General features: G+C 46.8%; 1 protein-coding gene across 1 annotated transcript in view; it reads right to left on the bottom strand.

The window, feature by feature from the left end:
- Positions 1-18,160, bottom strand: part of rab3ab (RAB3A, member RAS oncogene family, b) — a 28,519-nt gene extending 10,359 nt beyond the window's left edge. The window contains exons 1-3 of the mRNA XM_078198549.1: positions 18,100-18,160; positions 2,156-2,383; positions 620-738 (exon numbers count right to left, since the gene is read on the bottom strand). Of these exons, the coding sequence (XP_078054675.1) occupies positions 620-738; positions 2,156-2,383 (347 nt within the window). The 5' untranslated portion in view covers positions 18,100-18,160. The remainder of the gene's footprint in view (positions 1-619; positions 739-2,155; positions 2,384-18,099) is intronic.
- Between the last annotated feature and the right edge of the window lie 529 nt (positions 18,161-18,689).

The following is an 18,689-nucleotide window of genomic DNA, read 5'->3' as shown; positions in this document are numbered from 1 at the left end:
TGGTGGTGTAGTGATAATGTCTTTGGACTAGTAATCCAGAGGCCCAGGCTAATACTCCGGGATCAAGGGTACAAATCTCACCCGGCAGATGGTGGATTTTCAACTCAATTAATTAATAAATTCAATTTATTAATAAATTCAATTAATCAATTAAAAGCAATCTGGGATTGAAAGCTAGGCTCAGTAATGCTGCATCAATTGTTGTAAAAGCCCACCTGGTTCACTCATGAAGGGAAATTCCTTCAGTAAGGAAACCTGCCATCCTTACCCGGTCTGGTCTACATGTGACTCCAGACCCACCACAATGTGGATGACTCTTAACCGCCCTCTGAAATGGCTGAGCGAGACACTCAGTTCAAGGGGCAATTAGGGATGGGCAATAACTGATGGCTTTGCCAGCAAGACCCAAATCCCATCAAACAATTTTAAAAATCTCTCAAATGGTGTTTGGACAAATACTTGAAGGGAAGAAAATGACAGAGCTATGGAGAAGGACAAGGAGTGTGGGATTTATTAGTAAAGAGTTGGCACAGTCACGATGGGCTGAATGGTCTCAATCTTTGCTTTAAGATGCTATGATTTACAACTTTTCCCAAACAAGAACCTGCAGGTTACCTACCAGTCCTGGACAGCGTTGAAGGATTCTTCATTGGTAATGTCATACATCAGGATAAAGCCCATAGCACCACGGTAGTAAGCTGTGGTGATGGTTCGATATCGTTCCTGACCAGCCGTATCCTGCAATAAGTACGTAGGAAGAACAATCATTAAACCCTGAGTTAAATCTCCAAATTTAATTCGTTCACTGAGCAACATTTGTGTTTCTGTGACACCTTTAAGGGGTTAAACGTCCCACTGCACTCCAGGGGACTGTTATCAAGCAAAACAAATCACACCAAGCCACAGTTTGAGATATTGGTACAGGTTACCCAAAACCGGGCCAAAATGATACGTTTTAAGGAATGTCTTAAAGGGACAGAGAGGTGGGAATGTTTAATGGTTGAATGCACAGCAACCAATGGTGGAGTGAAGGGTTAAAGGGATGTCTGATTCCAGAATTGGATGACTGCAGAGTTCTCCGTGGATTGAGAAGGGCTGGAGATGTTATGGAGCTTGGGGGCGGGGCTGGGGGGAGATTTGATGATTTTGTACATTTCTCAGACACACCTGAACTATTCCTCTCCTTTGCCGCCTCTCTCCTCTTCCATCTGCCTGCCCCTTGTTGACAAAGACCATCTTGCCAAACAATTTAAAGATCTCCTAGCTGTGAGATGGGCACACCAGCCAGGGAACTGGTTCCTAACTGCCTTCTTATCCAGGAATTATCAGCCAGAATTTGGGGATAAAATATTTTGCCAATGTTTGATGATGCAGTGTCAATATTCTCCATGTGTCAAGACAGGCAGGGCATGGCTTGATCTGACAAGGCCATTGCCCCAACAACATGGCACGGTGGCACAGTGGTTAGCACCGTCGCCTCACAGCCTCAGGGACCCTGGTTCGATTCCTGGCTTGGGTCACTGTCTGTGTGGAGTCTGCACGTTCTCCCCGTGTCTGCGCGGGTTTCCTCCGGGTGCTCCGGTTTCCTCCCACAGTCCAAAGATGTGCAGGTTAGGGGTATTAGCCATGCTAAATTGTCCCTTAGTGTGAGGGGGACTAGCTAGGGTAAATGCATGGGGTTATGGGGATAGGGTCTGGATCGGATTGTGGTCGGTGCAAACTCGATGGGCCGAATGGCCTCCTTCTGCACTGTAGAATTCTATGATTCTATGAAAATCCCCTAGTCGCCACACTCTGGCACCTGTTCGGTACACTGAGGGAGACGTTTTCACAGTAACTTCATTGCAGTATTAATGTAAGCCTACTTGTGACACTAAAAAATACACTTTAAACTTTAGGCTGAGCTGGAGAGTGGGCAGACTCGATGGGCTGAATGGCCTCCTTCAGATTGTAGGATTCTATGAACACATCTCAATTTCGTCTCATGTTACTCTGTGGACTGTCTGAGGGGGATCAACAACTTAGTGACAGCATGTACTGAAATGGGATCTTCCTGAATTAATTTCACCTAAGGCAGCTCAATCAGCCATCATGTTGCTGGGGGTTGTGTGAAGATGTTAACAAAGGAAATGTAAAGATGGGTAACATCACTTACCCAGATCTGCAGCTTGATCCTTTTCTCATTCCGGTAAATGGTCTTCACTTTGAAGTCAATTCCAACAGTACTGACAAACGCTGGGGTGAAGGAATCATCGGCGTATCGAAACAGGAAAGAGGTTTTGCCAACGCTACTGTTCCCAATAATCAGGATCTTGAACATGTAATCAAAGTTCTGATCTGATGATTCTTTTTGTCCAAAGCGGGGATCTGTAGCTGAAGCCATCTACCCAAAGTAAAATTATTCTCCTTAATCACAGGGTAAAGCTGACAAAACAATTTCAATTTATCCTGCGATACCTTTCCGAATCATTGTAAAACATCTCGCACACAGTGAATTAGAGTGACAGACGGTAGATACGGAGCCAAGGACAGGAGTCACTACCGACTGCAAGATCCTACAGACACTATCACATTTTATACATAACACAGAAGCAGACCATTTGGCCCAAGTAGTCGCTGCTGGTACATAAAAATATAAGAACAGGAGGAGGCCATTTAGCCTCTTAAGCCCATTGCACCATTCAATGAGATCATGGCTTATCTGTGACCTAACTCCACCTACTCACTCTTATCCCATATCCTTTAAAATAACAAAATCTATCAATCTCAGATTCAAAATTAACAATTGATCTTGCATTGTTTGTGGAAGAGAGTCCCGAATCTTGAGTATCCACTCTGTGTCGAATTATTTTCTAATTTCACTCCTGAAAGGTCTGGCTCCAATTGTTAGACTTGACTTCTCGAGCCATTGGCTCTACAAAACAGTTTCTCTCCATCCACCTTCTCTCTTCCCCTCAATATTTTGAAATCTTCAATCAAATCACCACTGAATTTCCCTGGTAAATTCCAGGGAAACAAACCCTAGTTTGTGTCATCATTCCTCATAATTTTACCCGACCCTCTCCAAGGGCAATATCCTCCCTAAGGCATGGTGCCCAGAACTGCTCACTGCCAGGTCTGGTCTATGATGTGGAGATGCCGGCGTTGAACTAGGGTAAGCACAGTAAGAAGTCTCACAACACACCATTAACCTGGTGTTGTGAGACTTCTTACAGGTCTGGTCCTACACAGGCCTTGGTTAAACTGGAGTATGTCTTCTCTCCTCCCCATCCCCCAGTATTCTCATTCTCCAGATATAGCAGACTGCATGCTATTTGCCTTTGTGATTATTTTAAATACCTTTCATGACATTGTAATGCTTGATGTACCTGGACCATGAGTCACTTTAAGCCTCCACTGTTTTCTGGCTTTTCTATTAGAAACGACCCTGTTTTATCCAAGTAAAGTGGAGGATGTCAGATTTGACTACATTTGCTAGTTTCACCCATTCATTTAATCTATCAATCTCTCCTTGCTATTTTATGCTTCCATCTACACTGCATACAAAGCAGCCTTATCTTTGTGACATTGATAAATGTGGACTTGTGGCTTTTTATCCCAAAGTCTAAGAAATACAACAATAGCTGAAATTCCACAGATCCTTGGAAGACATCGTAAGTCACATTTATTCTGCCAGTTAGTGCAACTGCCCATTGATCTCGACTCTCTGTCTCCTGCTGTGCAGCTAATTTCCCATCCAGATCAGGAATCTGTCTTCAGTTCCATGAACTTCAACTTCCCATAGAGGGATTTGAACTCAAGGTTGAGAATTTTAAAACTGAGGTATTGCCAGATTGTTAGTCAAGGTAGGTTACTGAGCTTAGGACATAACAGGGGAGGCGATGGCCTAGTGGTATTATCGCTAGACTATTAATCCAGAAACTCAGCTAATGTTCTGGGGACCCGGGTTCGAATCCCGCCACGACAGATGGTGGAATTTGAATTCAATAAAAAAAAAAATCTGGAATTAAGAATCTACTGATGACCATGAAATCATTGTCGATTGTCGGAAAAACCCATCTGGTTCACTAATGTCCTTTAGGGAAGGAAATCTGCCATCCTTACCTGGTCTGGCCTACATGTGACTCCAGAGCCACATCAATGTGGTTGACTCTCAACTGCCCTCCAAGGGCAATTCGGAATGGGTAATAAATACTGGCCCAGCCAGCGATGCCCATGTCCCCCGAATGAATAAAAAAAAACACGGATGAATGGGACTTGGCGAGTTAGGATAGGGGCAGAAGGGTTTTGGATGTACGGAAGTCTCCAGGGGGCACAAAGTGGATGCCAGTCATTGTCCATTGGAATGGTTGAGTCCAGAGATAACAGAGGGATGGCTGAGAGTTGCAAGTCAAAGTGAGGAGGTTAGGAGAAATGTGGTGAAGTATTTGGGCACAAGGGGTAATCAATTAGTGACCAAAAAGCATTTGCATCAATGGGTCAAGAAGGATTTCTGAAGAGAAAGAGTTGAAGAATTTGGTGACAAGATGTGCAGCTAGATGTGACAAGATGTGTTTGAGATCAATCAAAAGGACTCTGATGGGTCTAATTCTGATGCTAAAGTCCCAACCAACATTCCACGAAGTCTCCTCACATCTCTCTCATTCCTCCTTCCCTCACAACCCGAGACAAGAGATACAGGGACAAAACTTGGCCATGCAGGTTTGATGCTACATCCGATTGTATCACGGGATATCCCCTTTCTTAATTCAGCTGAAATCAAGATTCCGTATCTCATTGTTCTCCAATACGTTGACTGCGGACCCCTCCTCTTCCCCAAACTTTCCTGCTTTCCGGAATCTTCTGTTTTTCAAAGCCAAGCATTGTTTAGGGTCATAGAGTCATGGGGCAGGAATTTACTGCCTCGCTCGACCCGAGACCGGAAAATCCTGCCCGAGGCCAACGGACCTTCCCATTGTCCGCCCTTTGCCCATTCCGATTCCTGTGGCGGGCAGGGTGGTAGAATTCCAGCGATAGAGTCATAGGACAATACAGCCTGGAAACAGGCCCTTCGGCCCAACTGGTCCATGCCGACCATGGTACCCTCCCAGATAGTCCCAATTTCTCAAACCTTTCTGCTTATTTTTCTCAATCTTGGCCTCATTCCCTGCACTGTGGGGCTGTAAAACTTCCCTGGGACTCCTCACCAACAAGTGACAGTGAATGACCACATCCAGATTTGCTTTCCTGCTTGTTCATTAATGTCTGTCTGTTCGAAGGGAAGGGTATGCTGATGGGATGATATGAAGTAAAGTGTGGACCACGTTAACCTTGGACTGAAGCCTGATTCAGTGGTGCAAAATTCGATGTAATTCCATGTACATTTCACATGACTACATTTGAAAAGTATTCCAGTGACCATAAAGCACTTAGCGGTTTACATAGAGGTTTACAGCATGGAAACAGGTCCTTCGGCCCAACTTGTCCATGACACCCAGTTTTTACCACTAAGCTAGTCCCAACTGCCCACATTTGGCTCATAATCCTCTATACCCATCTTACCCATGCAACTGTCTAAATGCTTTTTAAAAGACAAAATTGTACCCACCTCCATTACTACCTCTGGCAGCTTGTTCCAGACACTCACCACCCTCAGTGAAAAAATTGCCCCTCTAGACCCTTTTGTATCTCTCCCCTCTCACCTTAAACCTATGTCCTCTTGTTTTCCCCTACCTTTGGGAAAAGATGTTGACTAACTAGCTGATCTTTGCCTCTCATTGTTTTATAGACCTTTATAAGATCAGCCTCCTATGCTCCCAGAGAAAAAAGTTCCAATCTCTCCAGCCTCTCCTTATAACTCAAACCATCAAGTCCCGGTAGCATCCCAGTAAATCTTTTCTGCACTCTTTCTAGTTTAATAATATCCTTTGTATAATAGGGTGACCAGAACTGTACACAGTATGTGGCCTTACCAATGTCTTGTACAACTTTAACAAGACGTCCCAACTCCTGTATTCAATGTTCTGACCAATGAAACCAAGCATGCTGAATGCCTTCTTCATCACTCTGTCCACCTGTGACTCCATTTTCAAGGAGCTATGAACCTGTACAGCTAGATCTCCTGTTTTATAATTCTCCCCAACGCCCTACCATTAACTGAGGTTACAGAAGATGCTGATTGAATGAGGGTTCTTTCTTTTCTCCAAATCGAAGGAGGCGCAAAGCTGCTCTTACACCCCCAGAAAGCTCTCTGCACTCTCTGTGCCCTCTCTCTCGCTCTTTCTCTCCGCCTCCTACAAGCTTCAATTTGAGGATGTGATCCTGTTCTGTTAGAAAATGGAAACAAACCATGAGTCAATTCGACACTGAATTAACGTCAGCAGATAGTGAGCTGTGACAGCAGACTCCCCGCAGTTCAGCCCTCCACACGCTCGGTGTGAGAATTTAACTTTGCCATGGATACCGCAGGTCACCAGGGCAACATAGGCTGTCACCACAGATAAAAAGGATTACCAAAACATTACACACTGCCACCCCGGATACACAATGTTAGGAGGCAGCATGTGTCATTGGGAGGAATCATGGTTAGCGCTGCTGCCTCACAGCGCCAGGGACCCGGGTTCAATTCCAGCCTTGAGTCACTGTCCGTGTGGAGTTTGCACATTCTCCCCGTGTCTGTGTGGGTTTCCTCCGGGTGCTCCGGTTTCTCCCACACTCCAAAAGATGTGCAGGTTAAGTGGATTGGCCGTGCTCAATTGACCCTTTGTATCAGGGGATTAGCGAGTAAATATGTGGGGTAGCGGGGATAGGGCGTGGGTGGGATTGTTGTTTGTGCAGGCTCGATGGGCTGAATAGCCTCTTTCTGCACTGTGGGGATTCTATGATTACCATGGATACCAGTGGTTGATATGCATCATATGCTATCACCATGGATACCTGTGGTTGGGAGGCAGCACAGTGAGAATAACTCTGTCATCTGCTTTTGGAGAATTTCCATGTCCCCCTTTTTAAGTGATGTGAAGATGCCGGTGTTGGACTGGGGTGGGCACAGTAAGAAGTTTAACAACACCAGGTTAAAGTCCAACAGGTTTATTTGGAATCACAAGCTTTCAGAGCTTCATCACTCACCTGATGACGAACAGCACTCCGAAAGCTCGTGAGTCCAAATAAACTCGTTGGACTTTAACCTGGTGTTGTGAGACTTCTTACTGTGCCCACCCCAGTCCAATGCCGGCATCTCCGCATCATGGCAGCTCTCCAAAACCCTGGTTAGACGTCACTGGAGCACTGTGAGCTGATCTGGGCACCGCACCTTATGAAGGATATATTGGCCTTGAAGAGAGTGCAGTGTAGGTTTACAAGAATGATACTTGGATTCAGAGGTTTAGTTCTGGGGAGAGATTACATAAATCACACATGTTTTCTCTGGAATTTAGAAGGTTAAGGGGTGATCTGAACGAAGCCTTCAAGATATTAACAGGAAAAAACAGGGTAGGTAAAGATAAACTATTTCCACAAGTTGAAGATTCTAAAACAAGGGGGCCTAGTTTAAAAATGAGGGTCAAATCTTTCAGGAAAGATGTGAGGAAGCACTGCTACACACACAGGGAGAAGTTTGGAACTCTCTTCTACAATTGGCAGTTGGCGTGAGATCAGTTGCTAATTTTAAATCTGAAGTAAATAAATTTTTGTTAAGCAAAGGTATTAAGGGATATAGGCCAAAGGCAGAGATATGGAGTTAGTCCACAGATCAGCCATGATCTCATTGAATGGCGGAACAGGCTCGAGGGGCTGAATGGCCTACTCCTGTTCGTGTATTCCCATGACAAGGTTCATGAGCTATGAATGCACGAGAAGGAATGTTGGGGGGGCAGGGGGGGGAAGAGGTACAGGACTGTGCGAGGGCACGTTTGTTGGGAGAACGGGGTCAGTGGTGCTGGTATCCATTTCTCAGAGGGGGCAGGGAAGATACAAAAGGGTTGGTTCCGAAAACCTCAAAGCTGACTGCTAACCACGCCACTAACTTGACCCCAGCATTGACAACCTCTGCAAGCACTTCAAGCAATCCTGTTCATTGTGAGTCACATGTAGAAAAATAGGCTTGCATTGATCTAGCGCTTTCCACAGCCACCGACCATCACAGCCAATGAAATACATTTCAAGTATGTTTGCGGTTGTAATGTAGGAAACGCGGCAGCCAATTTGTGCACAGCAAGCTCCCACAAACAGCGATGTGATAACAACCAGATCTATTTTAGTTACAATAAATAACAACAAAAAAGGTGTATGAACTCAGCAGATCAGACAACATTGTGGAGTTTTGAAGAAAGTCATTGCTCTGAAGTGTGTACGCTTTCACTTCACAGATGTCTGACCAGCTGAGTTTTTCCAGCTTTTTTTTGTTCCTGTCTCAGATTTCCAGCATCCGCAGTATTTTGCTTTTGTATTTCAGTTTCTGCGATGTTGATTGAGGGATAAACATTGGCCCGGGCACCTGGGAGAGCTCTCCTGACCTTCAAATAGAAACTTCTCTGGGATCCTTTGCTTCACATGGGAGGGCAATCGGAGCCTCGGTTTCATGTTTCAGTGGAAGAAAGCACCTCTGACAATGTAGCACTCACTCAGTAATCTCCAGAAAATCAACAACCTTCTGAGTCAGGTCAGAAAGGCCACCATCTGAACCTTAGCTAACAAATGGTGCACATTGGATTCCCTCGAGCCTGGTGCACCATTCATTGAGGTCACCGCTGATCTATGACCTTAAAGTAAAGTTAAAGTTAGTTATTAGTCACATGTAGGCTTACATTAACACTGCAATGAAGTTACTGTGAAATTCCCCAAGTCGCCACACTCCGGCGCCTGTTCGGGTACACTGAGGGAGAATTTAGCACGGCCAATGCACCCTAACCAGCACGTCTTTCAGATTATGGGAGGAAACCAGAGCACCCGGAGGAAACCCACCCAGACACGGGGAGAACGTGAAAACTCCACACAGACAGTGACCCAAGCCGGGAATTGAACCCTGGCCCCTGGGGCTGTGAGGCAGCAGTGCTAACCACTGTGCCGCCATGCCACCCCTTACCCCTGTATCGAAATGTTACCCATAACCCTTAATATCTCTGGCTATATCTATGAAACTCAGATTGAAAATTAACTATTAACATTAACAGCCATATTTAGAACAGAACTCCAACCTTCCCTTACCCTTTGAGTGTAGAAGTGTTTCTGAACTGCATTCTTGAAGGTCTGTGTCTAATTTTTAGACTCTGTCCCTTAATCCTAGAATTCCCAACTGACGGAAATGGTTTCCTCCAATCTAACCTGTCTGCCCATCTTGGTGCCTTGGATCAAATTATCCCTTAACCTTCTAAATTCCAAGGAACGCCAACCGGGCTTTGTAATCTCTCCTTGAAGTTGAATCCTTTGAGTGCAATGCTACGCTCCCTCCAAGGCCAGTATATACTTCCTGGGGTGTGGAGCCTAGAACTACTCACAGTGACTCCAGGTGTGGTCTAACCAGGGCTTTGTTTAGCAGAAGCATAACTCCCCCACCCTGTATTCCAGTCCTCTCGATAGAAAGACCAACACTCCATCAGCCTTTTATGTATTTTCAGTAATTTATTCTTTCACGGGATGTGGGCATCGCTGACTAGATCAGCATTTATTGCCCATCCCTAGTTGCCCTTGAGAAGGTGGTGGTGAGCTGCCTTCTTGAATCGCTGCAGTCCATGTGATGTAGGTACACCCACAGTGCTGTTAGGGAGGGCGATCTAGCATTTTCACGCAGCGACAGTGAAGGATCGGTGATACATTTCCAAGTCAGGACGGTGAGTGACTTGCAGGGGAACTTCCAGGTGGTGATATCCCCTTGCATCAGAACATCACTGAACCGGTTATTTCTGAGTAAGTGCCACTTGATATCACCGTTAACAACCCCTTCCATCACTTTATTGTTGGTCGAGAGTAGACTGATGGGGCAGTAATTGGCCAGATTGGATCTGTCCTGCTTTTTGTGGACAGGACATTCCTGGGCAATTTTCCACGTTGCCGGGTAGGTGCCAGTGTTGTAGCTGGAACAGCTTGGCGAGGGGAGCGGCAAGTTTTGGAGCACAAGTCTTCAGTATTATTGCTGGAATATTATCAGGGCCCATTGCCTTTGCAGCATCCAGTGCCTTCAGCACTTTCTTGATATCACAAGGAATGATTCCAATTGACTGAAGACTGACATCTGTGATGCCGGGAACCTCTGGAGGAGGCCATGATGGATCATCCACTCGGCACTTCAGGCTGAAGATTGTTGTGAATGTTTCAGTCTTATCTTTTGCACTGATGCGCTGGGCTCCTCCATCATTGAGGATGGGGATATTTGTGGGGCCTCCTCCTCCAGTGAATTGATAATTGTCCACCACCATTCACGGCTGGATGTGGAAGGATTGCAGAGCTTAGACCTGATCCGTTGATCGTGGGATCGCTTCGCTCTGTTTATTACTTGCTGTTTGGCACACAAGGAGTCCTGTGTTGAAGCTTCATCAGGTTAACACCTCATGTTTAGGTATGCCTGGTGCTGCTCCCAGCATGCCCTCCTGCACTCTCCATTGAGCCAGGGTTGATTCCCTGGCTTGGTGGTAATGGTAGAGTGGGGGATGTGCCGGGCCATGAGGTTACAGATTGCGGTTGAGTACAATTCTGCTGCTGCTGATGGTCCACAGTACCTCATGGATGCCCAGCCTTGAGTTGCTAGATCTGTTCAAAGTCTGTCCCATTTATCACAGTGACAGTGCCACACAACACGATGGAGGCTATCCTCAATGTGAAGACAGGACTTTGTCTCCACAGGGACTGTGCAGTGGTCACTCCTATCGATACTGTCATGGACAGATGTATCTGCGACAGGCAGGTTGGTGAGGATGAGGTCAAGTACATTTTCCCTCTTGTTGGTTTCCTCACCATCTGCCGCAGTCCCAGTCTAGCAGCGATGTCCTTTAGGACCCGGCCAGCTCGGTCTGTGGTGGAACTACTGAGCCACTCTTGGTAATGGACATTGAAGTCCCCACCCAGAGTCCATTCTGCACCCGCCACCCTCAGTGCTCCCTCCAAAGTGGTGTCAACATGGAGGAGCTGATTCACCAGCTGAGGGGACGGTGTGTGGTAATCAGCGGGAGGTTTCCTTGTCCATGTTTGACCCGGTGCCATGAGATTTCATAGGGAGTGGACTCGATATTGAGGGCCCTCAGGGCAACTCCCTCCTGTCTGTATACCACTGTGCCGTCACCTCTGCTGGCTCCATCCTGCCAGTGGGACAGGACATATCCAGGGATGGTAATGGTGGTATCTGGGGTGTATTCTGCAAGCTATGATTCTGTGGGAATGACTATGTCAGGATGCTACTTGACCAGTCTGAGAGACAGCTCTCCCAAATTTGGCACGAGCTCCCAGATGTTAGTAAGGAGGACTTTGCAGGGTTGACAGAACTGGGTTTGCAGTTCTCATTTCTGGTGTCTCGGCCGATGTCAAGTGGTCCATCCAGTTTCATTCCTTTGGTATGTTTTGTAGCGATTTGATACAACCGAGTGTCTCACTCGGCCATTTCACAGGGCAGTTAATAATCAACCACATTGCTGTGGCTCTGGAGTCACATGTAGGCCAGACCGGGTAAGGATGGCAGATTCCCTTCCCTGGAGGCCATTAAGAAGTCTCACAACGCCAGGTTAAAGTCCAACAGGTTTATTTGGCAGCACGAGCTTTCAGAGCGCTGCTCCTTCATCAGGTGAGTGGGAGTTGAGTTCACAAACACAGCATATATAAACACAAACTCAATTACAAGATAATGGATGAAATGCGAGGCTTAACAGGTCAACTCCCACTCACCTGATGAAGGAGCAGCATTCCGAAAGCTCGTACTACCAAATAAACCTGTTGGACTTTAACCTGGTGTTGTGAGACTTCTTACTGTGCCCAACCTAGTCCAATGCTGGCATCTCCATATCATAAAGGACATTAGTGAACCAGATGGGTTTTTACAGAAATCAACAATGGTTACACGGTCACTATTACTGAGGCTAGCTTTTATGACTTGAATTTAAATTCCACCAGCTGCCGTGGTGGGGTTTGAACCCATGTCCCCAGACCATCGGCTTCTGGATTACCAGTCTGGTGATATTACCACTGCATCCCTCGCTCCCTTCTTCAAAACATCTTAATGATCTTCATATACGAACCACCAAGTTTCTTTGGGCCTCCCTGTTTCTAGTTTTTTTACCATTTACAAATTCCTGATTTATCCTTTGGCGTCCGAAGTGGATAATTTCACATTTGCCACATTGAAATGTGTTGGGCCCCAGTTTTACTCATTCACTTAATCTATAAATATCTCTTTGTAATGTTCCACTTCTATCTAAACTGTTTGAAACGCTGCCTACCTTTGTGTCAGCAGCAAGTTTGGAGATGGTTTTCTATCCCATCACCGGGATAAACACAGTGATGGGTCAATGCTACCGTCAGCCTCTTGACACACGGAGGACATCAGCTTCACGCTTTGTGTGTCTTCAGGTAACTCCGCAAGCCAATCCTGGGGCTACAGATCTCTGGGCAGAGAGGGTAAGAATTGTCCTGATGAATTTGGGGGTGGGTGGGAGCGAGTGGGTTGCGGGAGAGGCAGTTCTCAAGCCAAGGCTTTGTTCTCTCTCTCCTTCCTCTTTAGAATAATGAACAGTTGAGGCACTAACAAGGATGCTTGTGGAACATCACGAGTCACATTCTGCCAACAAGAGTATCTGCCCATTTACCCAACCTTTGCCTCCTGTCCCTCAGATAATTTCCTAACAAGGTGAATAATTTGCCTTCTATTCCATTAGCTTCAATTTTAGCAAACAGTCTCTAATCAGGAACTCAAATGCCTCCAAGAAACCCAGTCACCATTTATCACCCCGAAACAATTCATTAGATTTATCAGATAACCTACTCGAGACAAAAGCATGCCACCGTCTCTGATCAGCTGAAATTTTTCAATGTGTTAGACTCTGACCTTTAACTCTAGGCTCTATTGTTCCCAATAGCAGATGTTAGACTAACTGGCCTATAATTCCCAGGTACCCCATTCTCTTCTTGAATCAGGTTCTTGAAGGACAGAGTGAAATGCACAATATTTCAATTCAAAGGAATATTTCCTGAGGTAGAGAACTTTGCACAATTATAGTTAGGATATCTGTTATCTGAAAAATTCAAAAAACAGCTGAGGCTGGCTAACTGGTGCCATGCTGGTGGGGACAGGTCTGTCACTGTATAACACTGGGGTACAGTACTGGTGGGGTGGGTCTGTCACTATATAACACTGGGGTACAGTACTGGTGGGGATGGGTCTGTCACTGTATAACACTGGGGTACAGTTCTGGTGGGAATGGGCCTGTCACTGTATAACACTGGGGTACAGTACTAGTGGGAATGGGTCTGTCACTGTATAACACTGGGATACAGTACTGGTGGGAATGGGTCTGTCACTGTATAACACTGGGGTACAGTACTGGTGGGAATGGGTCTGTCACTGTATAACACTGGGTTACAGTACTGGTGGGGACGGGTCTGTCACTGTATAACACTGGGATACAGTACTGGTGGGGACGGGTCTGTCACTGTATAACATTGGGGTTCAGTACTGGTGGGAATGGGTCTGTCACTGTATAACGCTGGGGTACAGTACTGGTGGGGACGGGTCTGTCACTGTATAACGCTGGGGTACAGTACTGGTGGGGACGGGTCTGTCACTGTATAACACTGGGGTACAGTACTGGTGGGGACAGGTCTGTCATTGTATAACACTGGGGTACAATACTTGTGGGAATGGGTCTGTCACTGTATAACCCCACTGGGTTACAGTACTGGTGGGGACGGGTCTGTCACTGTATAACACTGGGATACAGTACTAGTGGGAATGGGTCTGTCACTGTATAACACTGGGATACAGTACTAGTGGGAATGGGTCTGTCACTGTATAACACTGGGCTACAGTACTGGTGGGAATGGGTCTGTCACTGTATAACACTGGGGTACAGTACTGGTGGGGGCAGGTCTGTCACTGTATAACACTGGGGTACAGTACTGGTGGGAATGGGTCTGTCACTGTATAACGCTGGGATACAGTACTGGTGGGGACGGGTCTGTCACTGTATAACACTGGGGTTCAGTACTGGTGGGATGGGTCTGTCACTGTATAACACTGGAGTACAGTACTGGTGGGGACAGGTTTGGCCACTGTATAACACTGGGGTACAGTTCTGGTTGGAATGGGTCTGTCACTGTATAACACTGGGGTACAGCACTGGTGGGGACGGGTCTGTCACTGTATAACACTGGGATACAGTACTAGTGGGAATGGGCCTGTCACTGTATAACGCTGGGGTACAGTACTGGTGGGGACAGGTCTGTCATTGTATAACACTGGGGTACAGTACTTGTGGGAATGGGTCTGTCACTGTATAACCCCACTGGGTGACAGTACTAGTGGGGACGGGTCTGTCACTGTATAACACTGGGGTACAGTACTGGTGGGGATGGGTCTGTCACTATATAACTCTGGGATACAGTACTGGTGGGAATGGGTCTGTCACTGTATAACACTCGGGTACAGCACTGGTGGGGACGGGTCAGTCACTGTATAACACTGGGATACAGTACTAGTGGGAATGGGTCTGTCACTGTATAACACTGGGCTACAGTACTGGTGGGAACAGGTCTGTCACTATATAACACTGGGATACAGTACTGGTGGGGATGGGTCACTGTATAACACTGGAGTACAGTACTGGTGGGGATTGGTCTGTCACTGTATAACACTGGGATACAGTACTGGTGGGAACAGGTCTGTCACTGTATAACACTGGGGTACAGTACTGGTGGGGATGGGTCTGTCACTGTATAACACTGGGATACAGTACTGGTGGGGATGGGTCACTGTATAACACTGGGCTACAGTACTGGTGGGAACAGGTCTGTCACTGTATAACACTGGGGTACAGTACTGGTGGGGATGGGTCTGTCACTGTATAACACTGGGGTACAGTACTGGTGGGGATGGGTCTGTCACTGTATAACACTGGGATACAGTACTGGTGGGGATGGGTCACTGTATAACACTGGGCTACAGTACTGGTGGGAACAGGTCTGTCACTGTATAACACTGGGGTACAGTACTGGTGGGGATGGGTCTGTCACTGTATAATACTGGGATACAGTACTGGTGGGGATGGGTCACTGTATAACACTGGAGTACAGTACTGGTGGGGATTGGTCTGTCACTGTATAACACTGGGATACAGTACTGGTGGGGATGGGTCTGTCACTGTATAACACTGGGGTACAGTACTGGTGGGGACGGGTCAGTCACTGTATAACACTGGGATACAGTACTAGTGGGAATGGGTCTGTCACTGTATAACACTGGGGACAGTACTGGTGGGGATGTGTCTGTCACTGTATAACACTGGGCTACAGTACTGGTGGGAACAGGTCTGTCACTATATAACACTGGGATACAGTACTGGTGGGGATGGGTCACTGTATAACACTGGAGTACAGTACTGGTAGGGATTGGTCTGTCACTGTATAACACTGGGATACAGTACTGGTGGGAACAGGTCTGTCACTGTATAACACTGGGGTACAGTACTGGTGGGGATGGGTCTGTCACTGTATAACACTGGGGTACAGTACTGGTGGGGATGGGTCTGTCACTGTATAACACTGGGATACAGTACTGGTGGGGATGGGTCACTGTATAACACTGGAGTACAGTACTGGTGGGGATTGGTCTGTCACTGTATAACACTGGGATACAGTACTGGTGGGGATGGGTCTGTCACTGTATAACACTGGGGTACAGTACTGGTGGGGACGGGTCAGTCACTGTATAACACTGGGATACAGTACTCTGGGAATGGGCCTGTCACTGTATAACACTGGGGACAGTACTGGTGGGGATGTGTCTGTCACTGTATAACACTGGGATACAGTACTAGTGGGAATGGGCCTGTCACTGTATAACACTGGGGACAGTACTGGTGGGGATGTGTCTGTCACTGTATAACACTGGGCTACAGTACTGGTGGGGACGGGTCTGTCACTGTATAACACTGGGGTACAGTACTGGTGGGGACAGGTCTGTCATTGTATAACACTGGGGTACAATACTTGTGGGGATGTGTCTGTCACTGTATAACACTGGGCTACAGTACTGGTGGGAACAGGTCTGTCACTGTATAACACTGGGGTACAGTACTGGTGGGGATGGGTCTGTCACTGTATAACACTGGGATACAGTACTGGTGGGGATGGGTCACTGTATAACACTGGGCTACAGTACTGGTGGGAACAGGTCTGTCACTGTATAACACTGGGGTACAGTACTGGTGGGGATGGGTCTGTCACTGTATAACACTGGGATACAGTACTGGTGAGGATGGGTCACTGTATAACACTGGAGTACAGTGCTGGTGGGGATTGGTCTGTCACTGTATAACACTGGGATACAGTACTGGTGGGGATGGGTCTGTCACTGTATAACACTGGGATACAGTACTGGTGGGGATGGGTCTGTCACTATATAACACTGGGGACAGTACTGGTGGGGATGTGTCTGTCACTGTATAACACTGGGCTACAGTACTGGTGGGAACAGGTCTGTCACTGTATAACACTGGGATACAGTACTGGTGGGGACGGGTCTGTCACTGTATAACACTGGGGTACAGAACTGGTGGGGACAGGTCTGTCACTGTATAACACTGGGGTACAGTACTGGTGGGAATGGGTCTGTCACTGTATAACACTGGGGTACAGTACTGGTGGGAATGGGTCTGTCACTGTATAACACTGGGGTACAGAACTGGTGGGGACAGGTCTGTCAGTGTATAACACTGGGGTACAGTACTGGTGGAGACGGGTCTGTCACTATAACACCAGGGTACAGTACTGGTGGGGACTGCCACTGTATAACACTGGGGTACAGTACTGATGGGGACGGGTCTGTGACTATAACACTGGGGTACAGTACTGGTGGGGACAGGTCTGTCACTGTATAACATTGGGGTACAGCACTGGTCGTTTCAGCAGTTGTAGAGGACAAATTAAAAGAAGCAGACCGAAAATTAATACACGTCAGTTAAGTGTTTCGAATGACATTGATTTTTGCTTCGTTTAGTTGTAACTTAAGCCCAGTGACAACACTGACTGTTCGCCAGAAATCCTTAAACAGGCAAGGGACTTATCCCTGTGGAAGCAATGTACATCTACCCACTCACTCTGCCAGCCTTGTGCCCTCTATTGGGCAGATTATAAATAAACTGTGGGCCGGGTTCCTTTAGAAACTAAAACGCTGCACTCCTGCTGGGGGTCGCTTGTCCTCTGCCGGAGAGAAACTGCAAGCTGGTAACCATTTTCTGGCTCTGCTGCTGATGTTATTCACGTTGAGGATACGTTGTATTTCCTGCCAGTCAGATGTGGCAATGAATACATTATACATGCAACTCACAGTTCACATTGTAAATTATTTATAGCTGATTTCTGCCACAATTTGTCTTGTGCCGGAACAGCCAGTGTATCAATAGGAAATATGTCAATGTCTCTATAGGCTCTGCAGTGGAGAGGCACAGGGCGATCCCACTGTCACTGATGCTGGAGGAGGCAGCAGCGACTGGTCCAGCACAGGCTCATCCGCCCAGGAGGGTTCTCCTCTCGGTTGCAATCCAGCGGATGCTGCCTGCTCCTCAACACTGACAGCTCAGGCTACAGAATGAATGGACCAGTGGGACCAACATCATTTCCAGTCGCCCATTGCTCACCAGATAGAAGAAGACCTGCCACCTTTCATTTTTGGGGAAAGCAATATTTAATTTTGCCCAATTCCTCCCCACCCCCTTCCTCCTCCCTCCCCCACTCCCCCACAACAACAACTCTCTGACATTCTATGTCAAATGAAGGTTATGGGGGAGAAAAATGGCAAATATTAAGGAAAACTGCTGCAATTAAAGATGATTAATCCCAATGGGAAAGGGTGCAACACGGGGCAACGGCTGCAATCCGGTGCCCCGCGCTGTCCGTGCGACCCCAGCGCCCTCCCTTAACCCTTACCTTTCAAGCGTTTGCCTCAGTACCGCTCCTTTTTGCAAAGACTGCAGCAGCAGCGGTAGCGGCTGATTGACAGCTCCGCCTGACGTCACTCCCGGGCCCTGTCAGGGGGCGGGGGGCGGGGCCCTGTCAGAGGGCACTGATTGGCAGCTCAGGCAGGCCAGAGCATCCTTAGCCTCTCAATGCAGATGCAGTTTATGTCCTCCTTTTCTTTGCTTCTGCAGCCAGCAATGAGCCAGGATGACAATGAAAGCCTGAGTGAATTCAGATTAATTGTGAAACTCTGCACAATTCTTCATTTATTCAAAAGCTGATCAATTATTCATCATCACCCCAGAAGGCTTGCTAATTTGGTCTGAGCAACATTAAAGCTTTTTGTTTGCAAAACTATTAATAGTCTTAACATGTTAAATCCAGTACATTTTTAATGCAAAAGCAATGAGGCCAAATAAATGGCTAAATGTGGAATTTATTGGGAACAAACCTGCTCTCATGAATAATATATTGTGTACATTTTAATTATTTATTAGGTTGTCTCTCTAACATTCCCAGGCGAAATTTTATCCCATTTTCACCCTAATTTTGCAAATTGG

The sequence above is a fragment of the Mustelus asterias genome, chromosome 26 (assembly GCF_964213995.1).
Source record: "Mustelus asterias chromosome 26, sMusAst1.hap1.1, whole genome shotgun sequence".
Classification (NCBI taxonomy): domain Eukaryota; kingdom Metazoa; phylum Chordata; class Chondrichthyes; order Carcharhiniformes; family Triakidae; genus Mustelus; species Mustelus asterias.
The sequence above is the reverse complement of the archived record's forward strand: the minus strand, read 5'-3'. Positions and strand labels throughout refer to the sequence as shown.